A 26,528-nucleotide genomic window follows, 5' to 3' on the forward strand; every position below is an offset into this window, starting at 1 on the left:
TCAGATAGTCGTGCCAGTAAGTATGATTCAGATGAAATAAGTAAGGAGCAAAGCCTGTTTGAGAAAGTATTATCAAGGAATAATTATATCAATAGTCTGTAGGCCCTGATTTTTCTACTCTTTGCTACTTTCATTAATGTTTTAGACAATGAGGTGTCACATTTTTTAACATTGTCACACTTGGAGGCAGTGCAAGCAGGCTTAGAATTAAAAATCGTTTTGATAAATGGGTGAGACAGCTTGAAATCCATAAGACAAAATTAAGTAAAGACAATAAAGATGGTGCTTACAGAGGAAAAGTCAACTGCACAAATGCCAAATGGGAAATAAGTGATAAGGTATCAGGACTGTGGAAAAGACTGAGCAGGTTGCAGCACTGCTGAAGAAAAATGTAAATCTCTTGCTGTAAATATATTAATCAGAGACACACAGGGAGGCCGTTGCTGGGCACTAGCCTGCACTGGTGCTCAGCTACAGCATGTCAAGAAGGATGTAGAGAAACTGGAGACAGTTTAGATGAGTAACAGAGAACAGGGCTTGAAAATTGGTTGGTTTAGCTTAGGAAAATGGGAGAAAATCAGGCAGCAGAAACTCTAATTGTCTTCAAACTTATAAATGTTGTTACTGAAAGAACTGTGATAACTTTTCTCTGTGCCCACCAAGGTTACCCCAAGAAGTATCAGTTTTACTTGCAACAGATTGGGTTTATGTTCAGGGTTAGGAAAAACAAACTGTGCTCTAATAATGTAGTTGAATACTTGGACAATTACTTAGATAAATTGTGAGATTTCCACGATTGAGAGGTTTGGAGAAGAAGTTGATTAAAACTTGTACAGATTGTTCAGTTATACCTGATCCAGTCTGATAAATTAACTCTTGGGAAGACTATCATCACAACTTTTCCACAGCAATATGGGTATGAATTCCTATGTTTACAATTTACTGTAATCCATGCTAGTAAATGAGCTTTGTATTTTAATATCTCTCATAATTTTCGTTTTTTTGGAGGGGTAGCTCATTTGCTTTCATATAACATAAGCCATGTAATTTAAACTAGACATCATTAAATCCATCATTTTTATTACTAACTTTGATTCTAGCTTTCAGCAAGGCTCACAGATTGAAGGGAACCTGTTACTTCTCTTTTATTCAGAGCATTTCCTTCTTCACATCAAAGTAATGCACATTCATATCAGCACAGCCAATCAGTAATTCTGCAGAATAAGCCATGAAACTGAAGAGTGCTTTAAACAGTCTTGAAAAATGTGAGATTAATCATTGCTAGAGAGACCCATGTGTTTACATGTATCATTGATGGCTTGGCATTTTGGACATACAAAATATGCAAAGTCGTCTTCTACTTTCTTTTTCTTTCAGGAGTGATTTACCATGTAATAGTTTATTCATGTGAAAAAGAAGCCTATTTTTTTAATGTAATATTTTCTGTTAAGTGCAACAAAGTTCCACTTCATTTGTGAAATGACAAATATCATACTTCACACTTTCACAACTAGAGTAATGCTCTAAAGCAATCCTGATAATCTTGGTCTGCTGTATCAAAGAGGGCAACTCTTGACCAACAAGGGAAAGTCTCCTGGATATAAACACCTGCAGACAATAACTCCAGTTTATCTTGGCATATTCCTGCTTCCATTTGGACTTCTGTTAACTGAGAAAATGTGCACCGTATTTTCCTAGGCTACAGCCAACCTATTTAATAGATTTTTTTATATATAGAAAATTACAACACTTACTCATCTGATCTACATCAGCTGCATTTCAATATTGATGCTGGAGCTGTAATTTAGTATGAGAATGTACTTGTTAAGAAAATCCATACAGAACTTTAATTCTGATATTAAAATCTAATTATCATTAACAGAATAAGATGACTATCGGAATAGATTTTCATGCTTTCTCTTAATGCATTATGTAATTGAAATGAAAATATGTTGATTTTTGCCCCTAGCCTTTCAATATAGATAAATGACAGGGCAACCTGCCTTTTTGAAAGCTGGAAATTGGGCCAATCAGGATATCTGAGTGGAACAGTGTTTGAGTTATGGGAAATGACCATGGCTTAAAATTGTGGCTCTTAACAATGGCAAACCTGTAAATTGCTTTGGCTGTTTGTGACTCTGGAAAGGAGAAGTTTCTCTGAGAAACAGGAGGTGCAGGATATGAAATACAGCAGTACTCAAAATAGAAGGGGAAATTCAAGTTGATACATACAGTGTTTAGGCACACCAGGCAAGACAGAAAAAATGATTTTGTCTTAGTGGTGATGTAGGGGATAAACTCGACTTAAAGACATACACTGATGTGATGGTCAGGTCAGGCCCACCTGTCAGATGTACTATAACCTTGCAAACCATTCTGGTAGTTGGACATGGCTTACTGTTTTTTTGGGAGGTGGTGAGGATAGTATTTGCCCAACTCAATGCTTCTCAAATTCATGCAAAAAAAGATTTGCATGAACTGGACGTCAGTTTGCTTTGGTCAATGTCAGGAGGAGAGAAATCATTGTTTCTTCATAAGGCAACAGGAACAGCTATCACAGCAGGAAGATACAGAGCAGGACAGGTGTCACCTGTTTCGGTTGCCATTCACCTTGGGAGGGCACAGAAGATTTAGTCCCATCAGCTCTGTTTGAGTATAGGTGGGAGCACTCATTTGGTAACGGAATAGCAAGTGCTAACAGGTGCGAGGAGAGTTCAACTTGGAAAAGAGCCTCTAACAAAGTTACTTGGAGGAGAGAGGTGAATCCCTCTCCGACCATGAGAATTGTTCTGGTGTTTTGCCACTTTTGGATGGGTCTGTAGTGACATTTAATGTTGAGTTTGAAGTCAAGCTCAGCAAGACAAAGCAGGCTGTCTGTGGACATCAGAAACTGGAGTGGAGAAGGAATGAACAAGAGTAATTGCTGCTCACACACCTCCTGGGTGCACGTTGCAAACAAGAGGCAAAGTCAGGAAGGGAAGGGGGTGAAAAGCAAGCGGAGGGGCATCTGGTGGGGAGGAGCAGGTTGCCCTTGCAATTCAGAAAAGCTTCCAGGCTTGGGCTGGACTGCAACTAGCTGTTTTTCTTCAGGGTTTACTGTGCAGATGATTAGTGAGTTTGGACAGGAGCACTGTATTAAGGATGACCCTACCTACCAGAATAGACACAGCTTTTGTGGGTTTTATATTTCAGGTATTAAACTGTTCCTTAAGGGAAAATTTTGTATAGAACTTGGACACAGTGTTATTTTGGCAGCTTAGCAGTCATTAAACTTCCTGTAAACTATTTTGTAACCTTATTTACACCTTTCATAAGGTTAACAAGACTTTAACCCATTTTCCTGTAGGCTGTTTCAGTTCCATTTGGTTATTTTTGTCCCTCTTGCCATAAGAATCAGTGGGTTTGGAGCTTACCTTCTTTTCACATGCTGAACCAGTATAGCCACTTCTGCAAGCACAGACATTTGGTCTTATGCACGTGCTTCCAAACAGACATTTTTGCTCACAAAGTGCTACAAATGAAAGATAAAGTTGTTTAGAAATAAAGTTATTCTAAGTCTTGTAATTAGAAAGGGAATATTTAGATGCTTTTGAAAATGTTCTGGCAAAATATATTATGATTCTGTAGTTTCATATGATGGAGCAACGGACAATAAATAAAAAAATATTGAGGTATTAAAAATGGTTTTCCATAGGCTTTTTCATGCCTATTTGTCTGTTAGGGTTATAATTTTTCTTTTTTTTTTCTCCTCTTCTTCCCACTGGTGGGGAAAGAGAAGACTGTGCTAAAGTAATCGCCTCAGCTCAGTTGGAAATGGACCAGTGCAAGGCCTAATTTTGAAAGCCAGTATATGTTCTGGGCATTGATGGTTGGGTCAGATTTGTGCCAAAATTGATTTTTTTTTGTTCCAGTTGAATTAAAGTAACAGCTGTTAAAAGATTTTTTCTTGACATGAGATGAAAAGATATGTTAAATATGTACCCCCAAAGGTGATGCTATCACAGTAAATAAAAGGGAGAATTTGGTGAATTGCATACTTACACTTATGGAAACCGGGGCATAAGAAGATGTAATTTCATGGTCCCACAGAATCAGTAATGAGCTACTTATTCCAAGTAAAAAGGAATTAGAAAAATTTTTAAATTTTGTTTATAGTACCATATTACTTATGGAGGCCCATCCATTTGAAGATACTCTGTTAATAAAAGAATCAGTGTTGTTTTTTTTTTAAGAGAGGAAAAAGATAATCAATTGAATTAGTCAAATTTCAGCCAGTTTTTCATCCTCATTAGCAGTTTTTATTGTTTTGACATTGTTTTGGCATAGAGGAAAGAGAACAGCCAATTCATAGGGCACCAATTCAAGAACACACATGTCATAGTATTTTAATTAGATCTCATGAGTTAAACCTTCTATAAATATTGCCAGAATATTATATCCTAGTTACAGGCAGTCAGACTAAGTGCCTTCAAAACTGGTCAGATGTGTATCAACAAGTGGCTTATATTTCCTTGTGAGGCAGAGGCATATAGGAGGCTGCAAACCATGCAACCATTAAGACAGATCTGAAAATCAAGTAGACACATATCTATGATCCAATACCATCATCTCCTTCATCATGGAGCAAAGTGTTCCATCGGATTTGGAAGAGTTTAATGTATCCCTATGTGTTTTGGGTTTGTGTGGCGGGGTTTTGGTAGCGGGGCAGGGGCTGCAGGGGTGGTTCCTGTGAGAAGCTGCTAGAAGCTTCTACAGCTCCAGGTGGGACCCGCCGCTGGCCAAGGCCGAGCCCGTCAGCGATGGCGGTAGCGCCTCTGGGAGAACAGACTTGAGAAGGGGAACCTGCAGTGAGCGGGGGATTGGAACGGGAGAGGAACCCCTCTGCAGACGCCGAGGTCAGCGAAGGAGGAGGAGGAGGAGGAGCGGGGAGGAGGGGATGCCCCCGCAGCCCGCGGTGAGGCGGCAGGCTGTGCCCCCCAGCCCGTGGAGGGCAGCGGGGGAGCAGACGCCCGTCTGCAGCCCGGGGAGAGAGGAGCCCACGGCGGAGCAGGGGGAGGGATGCCCCCAAGATGGCCGCCGCTCCCTGGGGAAGCCCGCGCTGGAGCAGGCTGTGCCTGAAGGACTGCGGCCCACAGAAAGGACCCACGTGAGGGAAGTTTGTGAGGAACTGCGGCCCGTGGGAGGGACCCCCGGTGGGGCAGGGGAAGAGTGAGGAGTCCTGGCCCTGAGGAGGAAGGAGCGGCAGAGACAAGGGGTGAGGAACTGACCCCAACCCCCACTCCCCGTCCCCCTGCGCTGCTGGAGGGGAGGAGGGAGAGAATTCGGGAGTGGAGTTGAGCCGGGAAGGAGGGACGGGTCAGGGGAAGGTGTTTTAAGATTTGGGTTTACTTCCTATTATCCTTGTTTTGATTTGATTGGTAGTAAATTAAATTTAATTTGGTTTTTTTCCCCCAAGTTGAGCCTGTCTTTTGCCCGTGACCATAAGTGGGGAGTGATCCTTCCCAGTCCTTGTCTCGACCCATGAGTGTTTCTTTATAATTTCTCCTCCTCATGCCACCGGGGCCGGGGGGCAGTAGTGAGTGAGCGGCTTCGTGGTGCTTTGTTGCCAGCTGGGCTTAACCCACAACACCCAATGAGGGTTTTTTCACAGAAAATCTACTTTTTTGAGTTGCTGAAGGAACAAATTCTAGAACTTCAGTTTGTTAGACTTAGGTTCTGATTTTGGCACAGGTTTAAGCTCATGCAAATTCTTAGTGTTACAATTTGAAGTCTCAGAGACAGACCAGGCCAGTGAAATTCTTTAGAAAACACACTGTGAGATCCTAAGCCATCCAAATGTGATTCTCAGAGTTATAGTGATTGTTATAATGACCTTGGAAAGCCAGCAACAAAGTGTTTAATATCTGGAATTTGTATTGCTTTTGTTCTATCAGGTTATTGTGGCAGCTAACACTCAGTGAGAAGGTTGAGATTTTGCCAGAGTAGGGAATATTAAAATCTAAATATGTATACTGAACTTCAGGCCTCACAGCTACAGGACAGAGGAGCGAAGCAGCAGATTTATTGCCACTCTATGCATCTTAAAAAGGAGAAACTGTAAACAGCCTGGCAAACTGCTACTCTTGTAAGTATAGTCAGGTAGTGAGAGTTCATGCTGTGTCAAAACTACTGACCCGTACCGTGTCCAGAACAAGAACACGCAGAGACCTGGACATGCTGGTGACCTTCAGGTGCTCTTTTTTTTAAAAAGCCAGCTGTATCAGGTGGTTATCTGCTGTAGGACTCCAGTGACCTGGAGCTGGTGACTTGCCATCCTAGTATACGAGCTAGTTGATTTATTTCTGCTATTTTGAAAAGGTAAAAGTGCTGTTTCGTTGAAACAAGATTTTAAGAAACAATCTTGGTTTTGCTAGGTGTCTGTTGCAAAACACTCCTTAAGACCCAGAATGGGCAGCTGCAAACATCTGAATTTCTCCTTCGGGGCAGGGCAGGGGTGAGGGCAGGTTTGAATCCTGGGTGTGGATGGGGCAGAGGAGGAATAAAATCATGCTTAAGCTAGGACAGTGTGCTCATCATCTGCTGACTGCTACTTCAGCTCCTCCATGAACTTTGAAAGTAGTCAGATTTTTAACTGGAAAAATCTTAAGAGTTTCATTCCTGGAACAAAAATGTTTCTAAGTAGGGAGTGCATTGTCAGCAGAAGGGGATCCTTGAGCCTGCACCAATTTTGTTCCCCTGTATAGTAAGCTAGAAGAGAGAGAACTGTGTATGATATTACTATTATTCATTTGATATGAACTTGATCTGGGGAAAGATGGAAGTTGATTCCCCTTTCAGCTTGGTAGTGGATAAAATAAGAACAGGTAAAGCAAAGAGAGGTGGATTTTTCTGGAGACCCTTATAGCAGCTGGGGTTGTGCTGGTATGCACGGACAGAACAGGCATTAGATAAGGTACCAGGCTTTTTTCTGTCTGTGGTTTCTTTGATTCTCAGTTGACGCAAACAAAGAAAAGGAAGGTAAAAGATTTCCTCCTTTTTTATCCTTTGCTACCTGCCTGTCTCTCCCTCTCCACCCACTGCTTCTTGCTGTAGTGCTCAGAAAAACAAGAGCTCAGTTAGGAGAAAAGTTAAAAACATTTTGGAAGAAAATTGGAATTGAAATCACAGAGGATAATAACATAGCTGAAGTTCAAATGAATATTTCATAAATGTATTTACAAGGGATGCTAAGCCACTAAACACTAAAAATGACACAGGCAATGTATGCATTATCCTGCACAGATTCAGCAAAGAAAGTCATTTAATAAGCTAAGCTTATGTTAAAATTATAATCAATAAATGCCCATTACAGAAGGAGATTTATCCCTGGGTGTTAAAAGAACAGAGCTATAATTTGCATGTGAACTACATTCTTTTTTTAAGATTTTTCTTTTTTTAAGGTTTGAAAGGGTTACATAGGAAAGCTAGAAGAAAGCCTGTCTGAGATGTTGTTCAAGGCAGAGAGAGAATGAGGAAGAATGTTGAGGAAATTATAAGGCTATAAGCTTGACACTTATAACATGCAAATAAAGAGAAGATATTCTGAAGGGCAATGAGGAGCCAGTATGGGTTCAATAATATTAGAACAGCAGATAGCAGCATGAATTTTAATGATGAAGATCCTTCACAACTATAACCTTCTTATACTTTATAATTAATTATTAGAATTATACCTTGATCCTGCATTCAGAGCCTTAAACAACAGACTTATATCCCTGGCCAGAAGCCTTTTGACTTTACTGGGTTGTGTTTTGGCTATATCTGTCAGGGTAATCAGATTGCACTGTCATGTTTTCACTGCTTTGGTCTAATGTTTCTTTTCGAGCTCAAGAAAAAGAGAGATGTAAGTCAACACTGCAGGAGGCAGGGGGAAGCAACAAGCATTGAGCTTCAGACTGGGTATCTAATATGGAATAGGAAGGAAATCACTGACAAAAACATGGTGATCCTGGGATACTGTTTATGTGTTTTCAGAGAAGGAATTTTTGGAATATTTGTGCTGCTGTCATGAAAGCTAAAAGCAAAGTCAGACAGAAAATATGTTCTAATGGAAGGAGCCTAATCTATGAAGCTGCTGGTTTCTGTAGTTGAGACACGTTGAATATTTCAAATGACATTTTTTAACCTGTCTTCTGAAAGGTAATTTCCCTACATCTGCAATACAGCCTGAAATTTGACCATTATTCCTTAAACTATGACCATCAAAGTCATAGGAAATTATCAAGGGTAATACCTGTATTCTACCATACACCTTATTTGTTGGGACAAATGACCTATTTTATCCATCCTCTTTCAGAAGCTATTCTGTTCAGCTACAGATGAGTGGGGAACAAAACTATTCTCTTGACTGACCTCTTTATTTACAGTCTGATAAAAGAAGACTATTGTATTTTATCCATTACCAATTTCTCCTAAAAGTCTATACTTTTATTTTTGCAAAGTTCTGCAGTGTAGTGGCAACCAGAGACTGGTCATGGTCTCTGAAGCATTTTCAAAATACATTAGAGATAAAATCATTCTGACTTAGACAGTGCCAATCTTCACTGCAACAGAAGTGAAAATCTGCTCTAGGTTACTGTCAGTGGTGTTGTCCACTGAAAGGTTGAAACATTTTGGGCTATCACTTGTGATAGAGATCTATGTCCTTCTTCCCTGGTGAAAGTTGGCAGGTAAATCTGAGAAGTCAGTATTTGCACTTGTGAGTATTTAAATTAATTATTAGGGACTTAAAAGTAGAGAATGTCATGTTTTGCTTTTTCTGGTTTTATAGAAGACTGAGAACAGAAGACATAGGAAAGATTTTATTGTGGCAGCTATATTTACTGCTGCCTCCAAACATCTTGACATGTCTTTGTAGGCTGAGGCTTTTGTGAGTTAGAAACTGCACTCATGAAGGTGATCTGTGCCTTCTTACTAAAGATGAATCAAAAGTAGATGTCCAAGATGAATTCTCAGTATTTGTCCATTGTCTTTTTTGTTGGCTTACTCTGGCTAGCTATCTCAGTATAGAGAACTGAAACCGCTTTTTTTCCTTCTGAGAAATGTCCAGAAAACAGTGGAAGTCTCTGTAGATTCTTTGGTTTGGTCACCCTACTGGATATGTGTTAGGAAGTTATGGAGGAAAAAAAGGGGTTCAGTGTGTAGATGAAACCTTTATCTCCATTTCCATCTCTACCATATCCATAAGAGCAGTTGTATGAATTCACAGGCTGAAAAGAATGAAGCTGGGGTTATCTAACCTCCTCCTACCGTTGAAAAAGGCCCAGAGAAACAATCCAGCCCTAATTGCTTCTGGATAGTGGAGAAGGTACAGTGATTGCTAAGAAAAACTATCATCTGGATTGTTACTTGTAAAGTGAATTTTTGCATTAGGAAATGGAAACAGTTTAGATTAATAATATGAAAAATATAATAATTAATAGATGATATAAATTAATAAATTCATACACAAAATAATAATAAAGTTTTTATATAATATGTAATAAAATAAATTAATATAGAATATGAAATAATATTTGAATAACATTTTGCTACTACTTTCCTATCTTATAATGTGAATATTTTGCTCTGTTGTTGAGTTTAACAGCCAAAATCTGTAGTTAAAGTGGTGCAAATCAAGACCATATTCAGCCTTCTTGTCGATACTATAGCGGAGCGCAGAATTTGGGCAAACACATCCAAGCAGGAAACGGGGTGCTGAGCACAGGGAAACCTTGGGGGCTTAAATTTGACAAAGTAGTTTTGCAAAGGGGAGTAGTGTGACGAACCAAACACCTCCTTGCCAGAAACGTGCTGGTTCTGGCAGAGTGCGTGGATTTGGCCCACTATTTGTGGGAGATGGGAAACAGGCCAAAGAAATACGAGGGTAACAAAAAGAGGTAACCAGAGGTTGGTTACAGTCCTCTTTGCTGCTGCTAGCAGCCTGTTCATCCGTGCCAGAGCCGAGGCCAAGGCTATTTATGTTTAGGCAGATAAATACACTTTTTTCATTGAGTTTTGGATTTGGGCAAACAGACTCCCATTAAAACACAAAACCAGACTTGCTTTCAGGGGTTACACTTCTATGCAAAACTTTACACCTAACATCTGTGAGGATGAAGACTTTCTTGTTCCCCTGCTTCCTCCCTGCTTCACTGTGAATGCCCTGGAGCAACATTGTAAGACCTCACCATCTGCTCTCTGACAATAGTCTTCTCTCTTTCTATTTAAAAAACCCAGAAATTCCAACCACTTGGTGGTTATTTGGGTTTCCTGTGGGACCTAGGGGTTTCAGCCAGCTCCTTTTGGACAAAAAGCTGATTTAATTCCCACTACAATGAAAATATGGGAAGAAATAGTAAAAACAGTGACTAACAAATGAACAGTTTTGGAGCAAAGTTTCAAAGAAGCTGGTTAAATAGATATATAAAAAGTTGCCTAGGTGTGTGTGCCTGCATAGGACAGCAGAAAATGTTAATGATAGTAAGCCTTACTTGCCTTTCACAAGAACAGGCACGATTTCTTTATTCATTTAATAAACTGAGTCAAGAATATGTCATCAACTAATAAATAACTTTAAACATTACCATGTTTGAACTAGAAGACAGCTGGTACAAAGAAACAATTACACAGCCATTGGGATTTAACTGACAAAAGATTTCCATAAGTAATTACGCTCTGTGAGTGTGAGAGGAAAGAAAGATTGCCCTTTAAAGGGGATAATGCCTTGATATTTTCCTCATGCCCTTTTACTGTAAAGCTAATAACATACACAAACTGAAGTGACCCTGTATGTTACAGGCAATAAGGAATCTCTTCCTATTCCAGACCTTCCAGTTCTTCCACATGCAAATACTTCCAGCTATCTTGGCGGTCAGTCTGAACGCGTAGTACTTACAGGATCGGGCTTTTAGGTTAGCAGATACATAGAATTTCTTTCTGTGCTTAATGCCACCTGGGTATACAGAATGGGCTACTCCATTTCCTTTTGTCCCTGACCCCTCTTTTTTTACCTTATATTTCAAATTATTTAATTTAAAGACTACTAATTTTGACTGACAGGTTGAGCTTAGCATCCACATAAGTAAAAGATGAGGCAGGTCTCTTTTTCACACTGAAGTTGAGTCCAGAAACGTCTTTAAAAGTAATAGTTTTACTGGCAGCCTAAGACAGTTCTGACAAATAAGAGGCAGAATTTAGGTGTAAATCATGTTATGGTTGACTTTTACATGTAATAGAATCAGACACTCGTAGAATCATTTATGTTGGAAAAGGCCTTTAAGATCATCCAGTGCAACTGTAAACCTAACGCAAGATACACGTAGTAGAAAATTTAATGTGTAAAGATCTCTGGTGCAACGTGTGTGGCTACAAAAGTGTAGTAATTAAAGCAGCACTTACGGGTCTGGCACAGCATTCCTACCCACCCTTCAGAGCATTCGCAGATGTTTGGACCTATACATTCTCCACCGTTCAGACATTTCTGCAGGCAAACAGCTGAACAGATTGACATGAAACAAGTGAGAAGATGTACATGATATATCTGGATGTTCAAGATCTGTCTGAAAGGTGACCTGCTAGGTTTTATTCCATATGGTTAATTTCTAAAGAAGTGAATGTGTTCTATTCATCAGATACTCGGTGTTCAGGGTTCTTTGATATTTGCTTCTTGAGAAATTTATCTTTGATGACTGTCTGCTGGGACCTTTGCTATTTTAATGCTCAGCTCACCATCAGTTAAGAATACTCTCCATATGATATATTCGTATGTGTTATATGCATATTAAGTGTTCCATGTTATAAATAAATAGAATCTCATAGTAAAGTTTGATATGTATACTGCATATATTATTTCTTCAGAGATCCTGAAAGAGTGAATGCATGTTTTGGTTTATAAGTGTGAGACACACAGACTTCCTTCAGAATTTCTGAATAAATGATTAATATTATAATTTCAAAACACTTCTCCTGAAATTATATTTACTATCAGGACCCAAAGGGTAAAAAGCCAATATTTTAATCTGGTTTACATACAGTATGTCATCTTGATTATAAATTTATTCAGTTTATCTGTCAACATCATGGTAATGAATAGCCACGTAAGGAAAAATATTCCTTGAAAATATTTTAGGTTGAGAGGGTTTTTTTAATTACATTTTTATGTAACTGTAGTCAGATCTGGTAGAGTTACAGAGTAAGAACACATCATCCTCCAAATTATGCACCAAAATGTATCTGGTGACCTTGAGAGTGTATCAGTTTGGAAGGCTTTATAGCAGGCTTTAAATAGTTCTGTATTTTGAAATATATGGCATTTCTCCGTAAAATATAACAAAATATGTGAAGCTGTTAAAACATAAAATCAATGCTTCAAGTTTAATACTATAAAAATGAATTTCCATAACAAGATGTATAACAGACAGCTGCATGAAGCAGAACCAGGGTTCCCCTACACAGCTTTTTTCCTTTGCAAGCATCAAATGTTTATAGCATTTTGTATTACCTGTACTTAAAACTGTTTCTCCTCAAACTGCTGAAGTAGCAAACCAGATTCTATTCACCACATTGTTTTTTGATATTAAAAGAAGATTACAACTGATGTTGACTGGCCTAAGTAACAATAATCTGTTCGATGTGAAGTAGAGGTGCTTACGTTTATTACAGTGCTTTCCCCTCCAACCAGATGGGCAGTCGCAGACATTTGGGCGTACGCATTTCCCTCCATTCATGCACATGGGATCACAGACACCTGCAGATACAGAGCAAAGGAAGAACATGGTAGATGGGAAATGAGGGAAGACTTTACCAGAGACTTACTTGCTGCCTTTCAGAAGGTTCAATTGCTTGTAATTACAAACCAGAAGAGTAATTTGGATTTGAGAATCTGAAACACAGAGGCTTGATAGCTCCCATAAATCCTTCTGGAAAATGCTGTGCCTTGTGTGGAAGCTCTTTTGGGGAAGCTCCAGTCAGAGCTGCCTCACCAGAAAAACGAGAGAGGCATTAATTACAATGTTTCTTGGAAAAACAAGTAAGATATTTTCTGTGGCAGCTGTGGACAGACCAAATACTTGTTAGAACTTTCACTTCCTGATTGGAAAACATGTTCTCAGATGTTCATTTGGATAAGAAAAGACTTGAAGAGGATAGATTGTTTTCACACAATTTGGGGAATGTTTTTGCATTCAACTAAGCTTAAAGACTAAATTGGTCTATTCCTCCATTGCCTTTTCGTGCCATTTGTTAAAAAGTACTTACCTTTTTACTTTATTCTTTCATATAAATAAGATGTGAAAGCTAAGTTGTTCTTTCAACCACAGGAACCAGATGATTTTTTTTGTTAGATTTCATTAGAAATCTAATCGCTAATTTTTGTGTCTCAGATTAAGCCTTGTATTTATCAATATTGTTGTTTTACAACAACCAACAGTAAAATCTCACTGTTCTGGCAAGTCAAACATCTGCGGTTTGATATAGGTAGATGCCATAGGCAGATACCCAAAGTCTTCATCTCCTGTTTCTCCTTGCCTGTTACGATAAGTGTAGGAAGGACCCATCAGAGGCAGTGTAGTTTAGAAACATGGCAGGGCTGGTATGGTGGGAGTGGGAATGATCTGCCTTTTACATGGAAGAAGGCATTTGATAACTGGGTGGAGGACTATAAAACCATGTTACATAGCAAGTGGTTGGACTGGAGTATGAGAGTCAAGTCAGGGAGAATCTGACAATGAAGGTTTGAGAACACATTTGTGTCAAATGCCTCCTGCTGTGTTTAAAGCTTTGTAGGCACAATGGGATTTCCCAGTGACTCATTACCAACAAGGGTAATCAGCATCAGTCCTCCCTGCCTGCGGAGCCGGGTGGCTGTTGAACACCCAGCTCTTCCTCAGCAGGGAGCAGGCTACTTGCTTCTGCAGGCACCGAGGGGGCTGACAGCTAAAATGTAGCATTACAATGCCTTTTATTAGCCTTAAGGTTGTGATGTCTTTTGGCACATCAGCAGTAAGAACAGAACTTGAATACTAATGCTGTAGCAATTCTGATTTTCAAGTCATCACAATGTACAGGACTCTGAAACTACCACAACCCCCCCCCCCCCCAGACCTTTACTGTAGAAGGTGGAATCCTGCAAAGAGCCTCAAAATAGGAATGATTACTAAAAAAACAGCATGCAAAAATACAGCAACTGTTATTTGATGGGAGAATAACCTTCTGTTCCTCTCTTAGGTATGATCAGGCTTTTTTAGATAGGTGGATTTAAATTCCCTAATTATTCCTCTGATGTATTGAAATATTGTTTTTGTGGCTTTTTGTGTCCTGGTCTATTCCTTCAGTGCAGATGCTGCTGCACTGGAAGCTTTTAGCACTACATTGCTGCTCTTGGTTGGCCGCTACATTTGCATTTTGTTCTGTACCAAGCCTCCTGGATCCCTCAGCATAGTGACCTGCCCTCAGGCAGGTCAGACTTACCCACGCTTATAAGGGCTGCTTGAATCCAAGCCCTTAAATTGTCGTCCTCTTTTTCCTTCTTTCTCCACCTCTCCTGATCCATGCTATAATCTTGGCCTGTGCTTACTAAGGCTAACAGGGATCTACAGTTCTTGCTGAACTATCAAAAAGTGCTGCAACCACTAGTTAAAACCTAGAAAAGTTCAAAGTTCCATGGCAACCATAACTCTGAAAACCTTTTTCTCTCCCCTTTGATCTCACGACTCCAATAATGGACTTCTGACCTACAATCTTATGTTGTGTTGTATTTGACTTCCCATTTCAAGTATAAAACATCTTAAATATATTCAGAATTTAGAAAAGATGACCTCAAATCATAAAATTTGGTTCTAGATTTCAAATGACCTTATGCTTTGTGATATTCACAGACCATGGTGTCCCCAATGCTAACCTGCTGTCCCAAAATCAGTTGAAAATCTAGAGATTTGATTTTGAGATCATGTGAAACTTGGACAATGTCTTCCTCCTACCCCTTAAAAACTAAAGCCAAGAAAAATTAACTAGAAGCACAGTAGCACTTGTTCAAATTGGTATTTCTCTTTTTTTTTTTTTTTGTCCCTTACATTCCTTGTGTATTTTTAACCTTATACACACAATTACATTCTAAGATATTTCTGGTTGTTTTATACTGATAGCAGATTTTTTTTAAATTGTAGAACAACAGACTCTTCCTTCAATTACAGAGAGTCAAACTAGTGTGCTCTTTCATTACCTTTTAGTTTTCAGTTTTCGTATAACTGAACTTGTTCCAGCTCAATTTGCTTTGTAATTCAGCAAAACTTCAAGCAACAGGTGAGGTCCAGTCTTGGTCTGAGTAAAACATATCGGTTCACACTGACTTTCAACTTAGGATCTGTTTCTCCCTTTGTTCATCTTCCTTACAAATGAACAAGTAACTATGAAAATATAGCATGAACTTCCTTTCTGTTGTTTATTGCTTATGGCATCTCTCACTTCGGTGATAAATCCAAAGGAGTTCAATTCAAAGTGAACTAAGGAAAGTACCAAACCTGTTCTGAACTGGAGGGGCACTTCTGCCTGCCTGCCCTCCAGGGCAGATGATACTTTTTTTCTTGCTAGGGAATTCATTAGCACCTTTATGTAAACGAAGGCAGTGCTCTCTCTCCCCTTTTCCTGTCTGGCATCTCCACCTTGGTCTCCCTTTCTTTAACTTTCTTAAATACAATTCCATCTCAATACCCGTCAGGCAGACTTCAACATTTGTTGATGATAACTAGTTCGGATCTTTTCTAGTCCCACTCCTTGGCCTCTGTGGAGGAGCTCCAATTTCAAAATAGCAAACAAAAATGTTACAGCCTCTCACAGGAAAACTAAATAAATTATCAGACAGTAGGAGAGCAAATCGAATAACTGTAATCCTCCCAGGCACTGGCATGACTTTGAAAAGACTCACATTTCTTTTTTTCCCCTCCCCTTAAAAAAGACCTGACATCTTTACCCAAAACCAACAGTGGTTTGGTAGGCTTTCCACCTGCCTTGAGGACTAGCCCTAATGACATGGATATAAACTCATTCGTGTCTTCCCTTTGTTGCAGTTTTGTAGGGTTTATCACTGAGGGTAGGGAGAGTCCTGTACTGTCAACACATCCTGGTTGCAAGCTTGCTGGCAGTCAGTAAGTATCACTAAAGCCTTAATCCCATTCCCCTTGCTGTCACTGTTGACATTTCCATGCTCTTAAGTAAGAACCAAAGCACAGAATTTCATATGCAATAGAGTTACTCAATTCTATAACATGCCACAATTCTATAAGGCCACTGTTTAACTCTACAAAGGACTTCCATGATCTTATGTTTTCCAAAACTGGTTAGATGAGGTAAGCCAATGTTGAAGGTGATAACCCAGGTTAAAGAAAAAGCATGATTACATGTTGTATTTCAGGTGAGGGGTGATTTTGATAAGATAATAAGCAGCTGCAGGTGTTAAGATAAAACATAGGCGTTGCACTGAACATCATACAAAATGTATGCAATTTTCTGTGCACTGACAGGCATTCACAAGTTCCTAAGTTTTCTGTTTCATGTAGCAGCTATTTCTCTTTGATGGCTTTAATACATTTTGACCTTACAATCACTTAAGATTTCCTGTGACCCTTTGCATAGCTTATCCCCTCTAGGCTGACTTGACCCAGTGAAGAGCTTCTTGCAACTCTTTTTATCAACTTCTGTGGAGCTCCATAGTTCAACTGTTCAGCCCTAACATCTTTAAGGTAGTCAGACCTCCTGCTTTGTCAGCCAAAGGGAAGAATTTTCCTGCAAAATAAATATTTCCAGAGAGTACTAAAATTCTAAGAAAAAAGCCAACCAACACCTTAAATGTGCGTACAGTCAGGTAGGTCCTCCTGGTGTAAGTAGCACCAGCGATGAACACCTACAATTCCAGTGCCTTCCTTTGCCTGCCCTTCTTGCCATTGATTTACAGTAACAGTTCTCCTAAAACTTACACAGTGTTAAGCAAAATATCCCTGCTATGCAAAGCCAAAAGGGACTGGAGGCAAGGTTAGGCACTGAGCGTGCTTTGTGGGACTGCATATACTAGAAGCAACTGAGAATAATCTCTTGTTCTAACAAACAGTAACAATATTAGCCAGCAGTATCTGCTCATTAGTTTACAGTGATTAAAAGAAGCCAGATATTTCCTTCAGACTGCCACTGCTTCTGTGGCTTAGCAGACAAAAACTTTTCAAATTGAACCTAAGCCACCTTTTGATGCAAGTACCCCATTACACCTTTTTTCGCTAGAAGTAGATAATAATAAGTAGTAAAAAGCTTGCAATGTTGTCAAAATAAGACAGTCTTCATCACCACTTTCATAAAGTCAAAACAGTCAGAATATTAAATTAGGCTCCTAAAATCTTGGCAGAAAGGGATCCTCTGCAATGTTTCAGGAATATGCCTTGCCGCAGCTGAACATCCATGTACTTTCCTGACAATGAGACTTCACAGACTATTTCTTTCTGAATCAAAAATTACCTGTCATGATGTATCCTGAGCCGTGCTGCTGATGAGGAGACAGTGCATCACGCTGTAGTGGTGATTAGAAGATGTAGTTTTCAAGACAACTTTTCTTTTTTTTTTTTTTTTTTTTTTTTAATATGCCCTGTAGAAGCTGAGAAAATTGACCTGCTTCTAGATGCATTCTTTGGATGGAGGAGAGAAAATAGCCTCAAGCAGTAACATCTGTGTGGGCCAGCTAAGGTAATGCATCAGGCTATAGCTTACTGACAAAGAACACAGAAATGTGGCCAAAAGAACACCTACTGGTAGATACATACTTCAACGTATCCTTTAAGTCACCATCCCTGTGCTGTCATTTATATGTGATTCACAGGCACTGCTTTTATTTCTCACTGCTGTTGGTTTTGGACTGACTTCTCTGTGTGTCTAGTGCATATTTCCACTTGCTCTCTCTATTGCTCTTTTGAGGAGCAGGAAGCTTGATCAGTCGCAGTTTTGGCTTTTGTATGTGTACATGTTTTAATGTTTGTTTTCTCCTTTCTGCTTAGTGGTTATCTTGATTTGGTGTGACATTCTCAAAAACAAAGAGCTGTAGCTGGGGAGATATGACACAGTAGGGACACAGAGCATGGGACAGATTTAAAAATAACACCGACTGGTCTTGTCAGGAAATACAGATGACTGAACTCAAGCTGAGAACAAAAATGAATCCAGTAGATGTGAATGCAGAGGGCTTTTGTGTTAAAACTGGCACTTCTAGTCCTTTTCCAATGTTTATAGGTAATATACGTCACCTATTGATAAAACCAGTGAGAAGGTCTGTGCCAGGAATGGGACAATCTTGAGGCTACAGCCTTTAAATGTAGTGATGTTGCTGACCTTTTTTATAAGATGAGATGTGGAGGGTCAGGTCAGCAGTTTCATGAAACAGCACAATTCAATTGATCGACTGGAAAGAAGGTTGCCCATCTCTCTGGGTGCATTATGCAGCCCAGCAGCGCTGCTCAAATGAAACATTATCCTGACTGCAGTAAGGAAACAATTGTTTGGATGCTTCTAGGCTAAAAATAAAGGTTTGATCTTGCTGAATGATCTTTAATCCATTGAAAAAATGAATCACAAAATGGGTGTGTTCTGGCCAAAAAAGGTGTTTCTAACATGGGGCACCATTGCTTGGATTCTACTGCCCTGACACTAGCAGAAACTAGTTGAGGTAAGAAGTGTCATTCTCTCCTTTAAAGGGTATAACTGATGCTCAACAGATCATTAGTGAGATGGTTGTACCAATATATCTGCTGGTGTGAAGGTCCCAAATGCACATAGCTCTGAAAAACATGTTATGGATTCGGGACACGAGCAATTTCTGGTCCTTTTTTTTCTATTTCCAAGGGTAGTAAGGAACTAGTTTTGCCCGTGCTGAGTTTTAGGCACATATGTTGTTCCAGAGCTTGATTTTCTCTGGAATTCCTCATCTATGTTGATTTGTATTTGGAAATAAAGAAAAAACCTTCTCTCCAAGCTCTATCAGAGTAACCTCGGATGTGTGATCCACTGAATGTCAGTAATTATAGCCACAGATTAAATTTTAAGAAGAAGGAATACTTGTCATGTAATAAAATGGTTTACAGTTTTTGTGCAAGGTTCTTCTAAAATTTGGATCCTTATCCCTATCAAGCTACCAATCATTTTGAGGTTTGCTCATCCCTATTTCTTGCTTCATGTATCTCTGACAGAGATGCAAAGCACTTCTTCAATAAATTACCTTTCTGAATAGTAAAAATAATCTGGTAGAAACCTCTGAGGGATGCAGTGCGGGAGAACAAATTACTACAAGACACAGAGGGAGCTGTAAATGTAATTGTGATGGGTGTGGTGACAGTTTGCATTTATTATATATTCACTTTACCACACAGCTCTAGCAATATGAGTTAGTTTGCATGACCTAGCACACATTTCAGAAGAAAAAACGGTCTGAAAAATTGTAGACCATATAGATAGCAGTGCAACACCAGTGCTTTGCCTAATTATGTCTGATCTTCATTCTGATGTGTTCTCTGATATACCTATGGGGCCTTTTAGAGATCTTAAAGCAGAAAATAAATCTAATTTAGGTATTAGTTCAGGAAAAATGGGAAAAATAATTAATACTCTATGGTAAAACTACTGAGATGCTAGACTAAACTCCGAGTGTCAGTGTGTGATGTACTGCATTCTTGTTTGCTGTCATGTCACTCTCATCAGATGATATCATTTTCTGTCAGTTAAAGAGGATCCTGATCTCTCCATCTGTACCTCCAAAAGATTCCCTGGTAGTGTGCAATAGACAAGACTCTTAAACCTCAGGAAGCTCTGGAAACCAATGAGGGATTGTCACTCCAGTACAGACAGGGACTGTCCACTCTCCTTGCACTGAAATGTTTCTTCCTCTAGGTCTCCTGGTCTTCATTTTGCCTATTGTCTCTTGTCAGGTGAAACTCCTAGAAATACAGTGATATGATGTTTGGATAGCTGCAAAATATTTCGACATCTTCCAGAATGAAAGCCACTATAAACAAAATAAGCTTGTGCAGGTGCACATTTATACATTTGGGGAATATTCTGCTAGGAACTGTCAGATTTTGAGATCCTTAGCAAAATCTTTTTCTCATTTGCTGATTGGTTTTAGTCTGATTGCAACACTATTAATTTGAAAGAGACTATAGCTATAATTTATTCTCATCTTTGCAACTGTTAGTATATAATTAATGTGGGGAATTGTAAAGTATACTCTCAGCACAGCTTATATTCCCATCTTGTTAGGGTCTTGGGTTTGGTAACATTTTCTCTTCATTGAAGAATTCTCTGTGTTTTATTAGGTCAGTGAACCATTGCAGCATGTGTATAAATTGTTCTGTTGAGCTGCTTTCTTGTCATGCCTGAATAAGAAGTGAAAGAGGATTCTCATATACATTGTTTTCCTCTGTTGATTGTTTTTGCAGCTTCTGTGCTTGTGGTGTGACCTGCCATTTAGGCACATTTTCATTGCGCTGAGTGGGCTAAGCCATCACCTATGCTTGATGCAATTTGGTTTATTTTCGTCTATACAAAGAAAAAGGGAGATTCAGGCAGAGTAACTGAAGAGAGCTGCAGTGGCACAGGAGACACAGTCTCAAGCCAAAAAGAAGACCAGCCACAGGCCGCTGTGATATGGCTGATAACCCAGCCGAAGAGCAAGGACCTCAGGTGGGAGCTCAGTCAGGGGCTCCGGAAGGGGACTGCTGTCTGCATTGGCACTGCACTAATCTGTTAGTTGTCCTGCTGTTATCTGTCTCAGAAAGTAAGCTAAGGCTTACTTGGGAATCAGTGCTGGAAAGGATTGTGGATAAACAGACAATGTTAATCTCCAGAATTGTCTGTCCTGTGGGTTTTCAAGTGGTCCCTTTTTTAAGAGACATTTTAAAAAGATGTTAAAATATTTTAAAGTATTGTTTCTTAAATCAGTTAGTGGAAAAAAGCACTTACCCTCACACAAAAGCCTACTGCAAAGAGAAATGCAGTAATTCAGCAATCCCTGTTCTTTTACTTTAAGTATGCGTTTACATACAGCAGCAGATCTGACACATTTCTTTAGTGCCTTTAAGATACAAATAAAGAAATACTGGCTCAAAACCTAGATTTTCTACTCTAGTAAAATTCATGCTGCAGTCTGTGAATGTTTTGCTTATGGAATGAATAAAAATTTAATAAGGCTTTGGGGCTTATTTAGGATATATATTCAGTTCTTACACAGATATATTCTCGTTCTCTTTCTGCAAAATAAATTTAGACAACTGCATGTGCTCAAAACCCCTGTTAAAATAAATGCATCAGCTACATATATATGAACAAAATGTAGCTTTTAAGAAAGGCCAACTAATGGTTTTGCACAAATCCCTACTAAGAGTGAGCAGAGAGGAGCACTGCTCTGAGAGCAGACCACAAACCAGGTTGTACCTCGAGTCACTCTCTCCTGTTTGGCTCTCTCCCTTTCTCCGGGAAGTCAGAGCTCTTCCCACTCCCCTCAGGCAAGATGCATGGATCATGTTGTGTTCAGCTGAATGGGAAAGACAGTAGTAGCCCTGATAGGTTTTAATTCGTCCTCTGTTGTATTTCCTGCCTCAGGAAGGAAGATGACATCTAATATGAACCTATTCTGTTACACGGGCTGGAAAATCAAGTAAGAACTGAGACCAGTGTTTCCTTTTCCTGTGTCTCCAGACTGTGCGCCAACCAGTCAATAAGCCAACCTTTCTACTTCAGTCACAAAACTAATGCTTTTAGCAGTAAGTTACAAGTCTCTCTGCTATGAGCAGCTGTTTACTTATTTCCAAACACCTGCTACCTGAGGATGTTAGCCATCCAGAAATCTTGGACAAATAGTTGTTGCCTTTAAGCACATCCTTGACATACGAAAAGCAAGTCTAACGCAAATGATTCCTCCATCCATTTAGATGAGATACATGGATTGTTCCCTGCTTAGTTGTGTGGGAGGGTATGCTGGACCTCTGGTTTGCAAACTGGCTGATATTAGATAGCTTGAGTCAATCTGCCTACTCAGTGAACATATTCCAGGGAATATATCACCTGTTGTCAGGATGTTAACTCAGTGGAATTCTAATTTGTTGAGCAGTAAAACTTCCTGCTTATGGAGCTGGCAAGGCAGTAATCTACAGAAACATAACACGGAGAGGCTGGAATATGGGAAATCGGTGACTTTCATAATATGACATTGCTTAGCAAAAAGCTGCCTTTGAAACTCAGTGTTCATATTTCCAATTAGTTTGCCTCTAGCTCTCATGCAAGTAAAGTCCTCATGGTACTGGGAAGGAAAAAGAGAGGGGGAGGAAAGAGGAGCAAGCAGAGCTGGAAGAATGAGCGTGAGTTATATTGTGCACTGTGTATTGGCTATAAATCCTGCCTGGAGGAATTACTGAAATGGAGAAATAGTTATCTACTAACTTTGAGCTCCAGTGTGCAAAGCCCTAATGTCAGTGTGATGATTTATGTGATACAAAGTCGGCAGGATTTAGCCTGACACGATAAAATAGATGCATGCAGAAACATGGTCTCTGTTTTAAACCATATGTAAACTCCAGCTAGCTGGCTGCTGGACGAGTGGCAAAAAGGTACGGTGCCGAAAGAGAGGCCGAGGTCAGGCTGCAGGTGTGTGTGCTTGGTGTTCTGGAGAAGGGAGGAGGAGGACGTTCAGTGCTGTTCTTCTGTGACCTTTGCTTGCTGATGAGCTCCAGAGGGAGCTGTGGCTTGCCTTTTTGCTCAGAGATGACCTCACTAGAAGCAGATAGTGGTGGAGAAGGGATAAACATGTGGTCCCACGAATTTCTCTTTTTCTCCCCTTCTCTTCACCCCAACCCTTCACAAGAAATCTCAGCTTCTATTTACCTTCCTTTTTTAAAGAGTCATTTCTAAAGCAGTCCTTTGAAAATACAAGTAGTAAATAAATGAAATCTAATCTATTTTCTTTGTTTATCATTTTTGTAAGTATGTAGTAGAAAGCAGTGTGAACACTCCTTTAAAGCCTCATGAACAGGAGTGATATCCCAGGAATGTTACAGCTGTGCATTTTTTCAAAAGGGAATTTAAAACCACGTACAAATAGCTTTTCTCTAGTATTAACACGGAGTATGTTTGTTTGATAAAAAGTCAATCTGGAAATATATTTTATTTTGAGGTACTGCAAGCATTTGCCTCTTTCTGCTCAACAAGACTGATTATAGTGAAAACACTGTGTAGCAAGTGAGGATACAAGGTTGTACAATTGCTGAGGCATAACCATACATTTCACTGTCAGCTCTGACACCCACTCGTCCTGGGTGTGGGTGTCTGGTTTGCATAATCACCAGGCAGTTATTTATCAGTAAACACACCAGGCAAAGCCTTATATTTCAGCTGGCAGCCAATCAGAGCTGGTTGATTTACACATTTTTTTGAGGTGATGTTTATTTACCTACAAAACAAACACAGACTTTCAGGCTGAATGCCTTTCTCCGTACACTAAGGAATCAAAGAAGAGTAATTCTGAATGGCAAAGACGTGGTGCTGCCACTCCGTCCTGCACGGTTTTGGCTGTCAGGTAAAGAGTATTAGAAATGCCAAACTGTACAGGGAAAGAAGCGAAGATCCTAAGGCATGTTGCTATATATTCAGAATGAACCAAGAGAGTATTTGGGTTCAGTTTAGAAATAACCTGTCTTTGGCTGCCATGGCTTTTAGTTTTAATTATCATCTCCTTCAGTTGAGAATCTGAAGCTGCCAAAAGCAAACAGAAGCTTTTGTTTCTCTGTCCACGCAGGTGTGATACTAAGAAAAGAGAAATGTCTAAAAGCAGTGGAAACAATGCCAAAATATCCAAGGGGTAAGTGACAAAAAACCTGATTTGACATATTTTTATCTTTGCCTCTAAACACTGTTCCTACCTAAAAAAACCTTCATAAAGTTGATAGCATGACAAATATGCAATTTGTTTAGAGTATGTGAATTCTTTATTCTGTTATTTCAATTATGGATATTAAGGTGCCTTTTTATGATATTTGTTAAGATGAAAGAAATAATCATGAACATTAATTACTGGAGAAACAGACACCCACAGTTATTATTATTCTTATTTTGTTGACTCATCACAAGAACAAATGTCTGTCCCACTTGGCCGTCTGCTACTTACATCTGAGTTGCAAGACGCTTGGGTTGACACATTAGGAACAACCCTAATATGTGAATTATCTCCAGGATGGGCATCCAAGTGCTTCTGGCTTCCCTGACTTCACGTAGCTCCATCAAAGGGGTCATCCAGAAGTGTGTTATGGTACCATGAGCCTAGAAACTGTAGCATCCTTACTGTAATCAGGGCTGTGCATGGCAGGGAATTTTCCCCTTGCCCTAACTTTGTGTTGGAGCATATTAAATCTGAAATCTAAGGGTTTACTGGTGCAATTCATATCATTATTAGTAGGTTTCAGAGGTAAGTGTGCAAAAACTGTGTACTGCTGTGTATAAACAATGACAAAATTGAAAAGACTGCCAATTTCAAGCATTCACTACATGTTTGGAAAGGTAATATTTTTGTTCAGATCACTGTTTCTGAAAAGGCTGTTTCTCAGTTTTTATGGTTCATGGGAAATTTCCCAAACCCACAAATATTTTCCCAAACTAAAGATCAAGAACTTGAGGCTGTCCTGCATGTAATACATGGGTGGGAAACTTCTTCAGACTTGTCTTTATTAGTCTTAAGTTTACTCACTCTGTCTTGATAGGTTTTATTAGGCAGGTAATAAATCCACCCAAAATTTCTAAGATTAGAGACTCAGTGTAAGTACATAGTAAACCTGATTTGCTGTGAGAGGTTTTTGAAACTGTACTACAAGCGTAAAGGACTTCAGGACACTGAAAACTCATATTCAGAGAATGAAGAACAATTAAAATAACAATAAAACCCCTCACAAGCAATTGTTTTTCTCAGAATTGTCATACTCCTCATTTTGTCTAAGCCAGATGTACATTTCTCAGAATGGGGTAACCTGGCAGCAACAGGTTAGACACCACCGAGCTATGATTTGGGCCACACATTCACCTCTGGCAGTTCCTCTGAAAATGTAGTACGTTGTCCTGGTGATTTGCAAATGGGAGCTGTTGTAGTATTGAACTTCCAGTAAGCTTTGTGTCTAATTACAGTTTTGCTATTGTCATGTACGTATTTCTTTTCCTTACTCTTTGTGTAAGGATATTACAACTCTGTGCAACTCAGGGCACAGCTGGGTTACGTGGGGTCCTTAAAGGCAAACAGAAAAGATGCTCAAATCCAGAGAAAATCCTCTCTGTAAAGTAGAAATCTACTGTTTTTTTCTGATTCCTTCTTGCCATACCCTTCCCAGGAAGGTTAGCAGAAGCACTGCATGGATCGTCTCCCACCTGGGTTTCTGAGCACTCGGGCACGCAGCCCATGGGGCTCGTCTCACCTCTGCAGAGTCAGAGGGCCAAGCAGCTGCAGGATTATGGAAATTAATTTGATAAATGTATAAATACACATATATACTGCTAGTGACACTGCAAATGAGACAGAATGAGCTACATGATATATTAGCTCTTTTTGGAACATCAAGTGGATGTTGTGGTACATTTTATGTTTTATTTAAGAAAAAGGGGTTGGGTAGTGGAACTTCTTCATGCTAGGAATTTATTTTCCACTCTTTCATTTGTCTATGTGTAAATGAGTTAGGAACACCTGTCTATGTATATACTCCTAGCCTTTAAGTTTATGCCACATACGTCAGTTGATCCACCATTCAGGTCGATGCCTGACTGAAAATGGTATGAAATCGTGCCTAAAAAAAAGATATGAAATGCCTTTCTCATTTGAACTCTGAGGCGTATGGTACTGAGAGCAGCCTCCAACTGATAGGAGCACTAGTTTTCTCCATTTTGTTTGTGGGGGAGGGTTTGCAGAGGTCAGCTGAGATTCACTTCTGCTGTGTGCCCTGCAGTCCTTTGCTCTAGAGGAGCAGAGAAATCTGGATTCTCTGGCAGAGGAGAGAGAAGCTATTTCATATGACAACAATGAGAAGACATACAGCTCTAGTACCAGCTGCTTGTTATGAAAAGCTTGTGAATAACCTACTTCTTTCTATGGATCATGGTACCTGTCCTATGTGCAGTTGATTTTAAGCAAGAAAAAAGAAACATTAGTCAACATTTTTTACCTATGAACAGTCAGTGGCCAGTAAGAGTAAGCAAACAGTAGTATTTGCCTTCTAGTTAATCGTGTTTCTCTTCATTCATCACAAACGCAGGCCCTTCATTTAAGTTTTTATAACACTAAGCTAAATAGAGTAGACTATATAGTGGTTATTAAAGTAGAATGGAGGCCAAGACTGGACCGAACAAAAATATTTTCATCATATCAGAAAGCTTTTTTGCAAAAGATTATGCCAAGATGGGCAACAAAACCTCATAAACTCCTTGCAAGTGGAAATAAACATGCTGTGTGTTGGTAGCAG

At 39.5% G+C, this 26,528-nt stretch overlaps 1 protein-coding gene across 4 annotated transcripts in view; it reads right to left on the minus strand.

Moving 5' to 3' along the window:
- LOC142031460 (von Willebrand factor D and EGF domain-containing protein-like) overlaps positions 1-26,528 on the minus strand; it is a 188,196-nt gene that overhangs the window by 4,259 nt on the left and 157,409 nt on the right. For 2 of the 4 annotated variants that reach the window (XM_075028939.1, XM_075028943.1), the window contains exons 26-29: positions 12,671-12,766; positions 11,419-11,514; positions 3,414-3,511; positions 1,755-1,797 (exon numbers count right to left, since the gene is read on the minus strand). In XM_075028939.1, coding sequence (XP_074885040.1) covers positions 1,780-1,797; positions 3,414-3,511; positions 11,419-11,514; positions 12,671-12,766 — 308 coding nt within the window. In that variant the 3' untranslated portion in view covers positions 1,755-1,779. The remainder of the gene's footprint in view (positions 1-1,754; positions 1,798-3,413; positions 3,512-11,418; positions 11,515-12,670; positions 12,767-26,528) is intronic. The other 2 variants (XM_075028941.1, XM_075028942.1) reach the window with 2 other exon arrangements.

This window comes from Buteo buteo, chromosome 5 (assembly GCF_964188355.1).
Source record: "Buteo buteo chromosome 5, bButBut1.hap1.1, whole genome shotgun sequence".
Classification (NCBI taxonomy): Eukaryota; Metazoa; Chordata; class Aves; order Accipitriformes; family Accipitridae; genus Buteo; species Buteo buteo.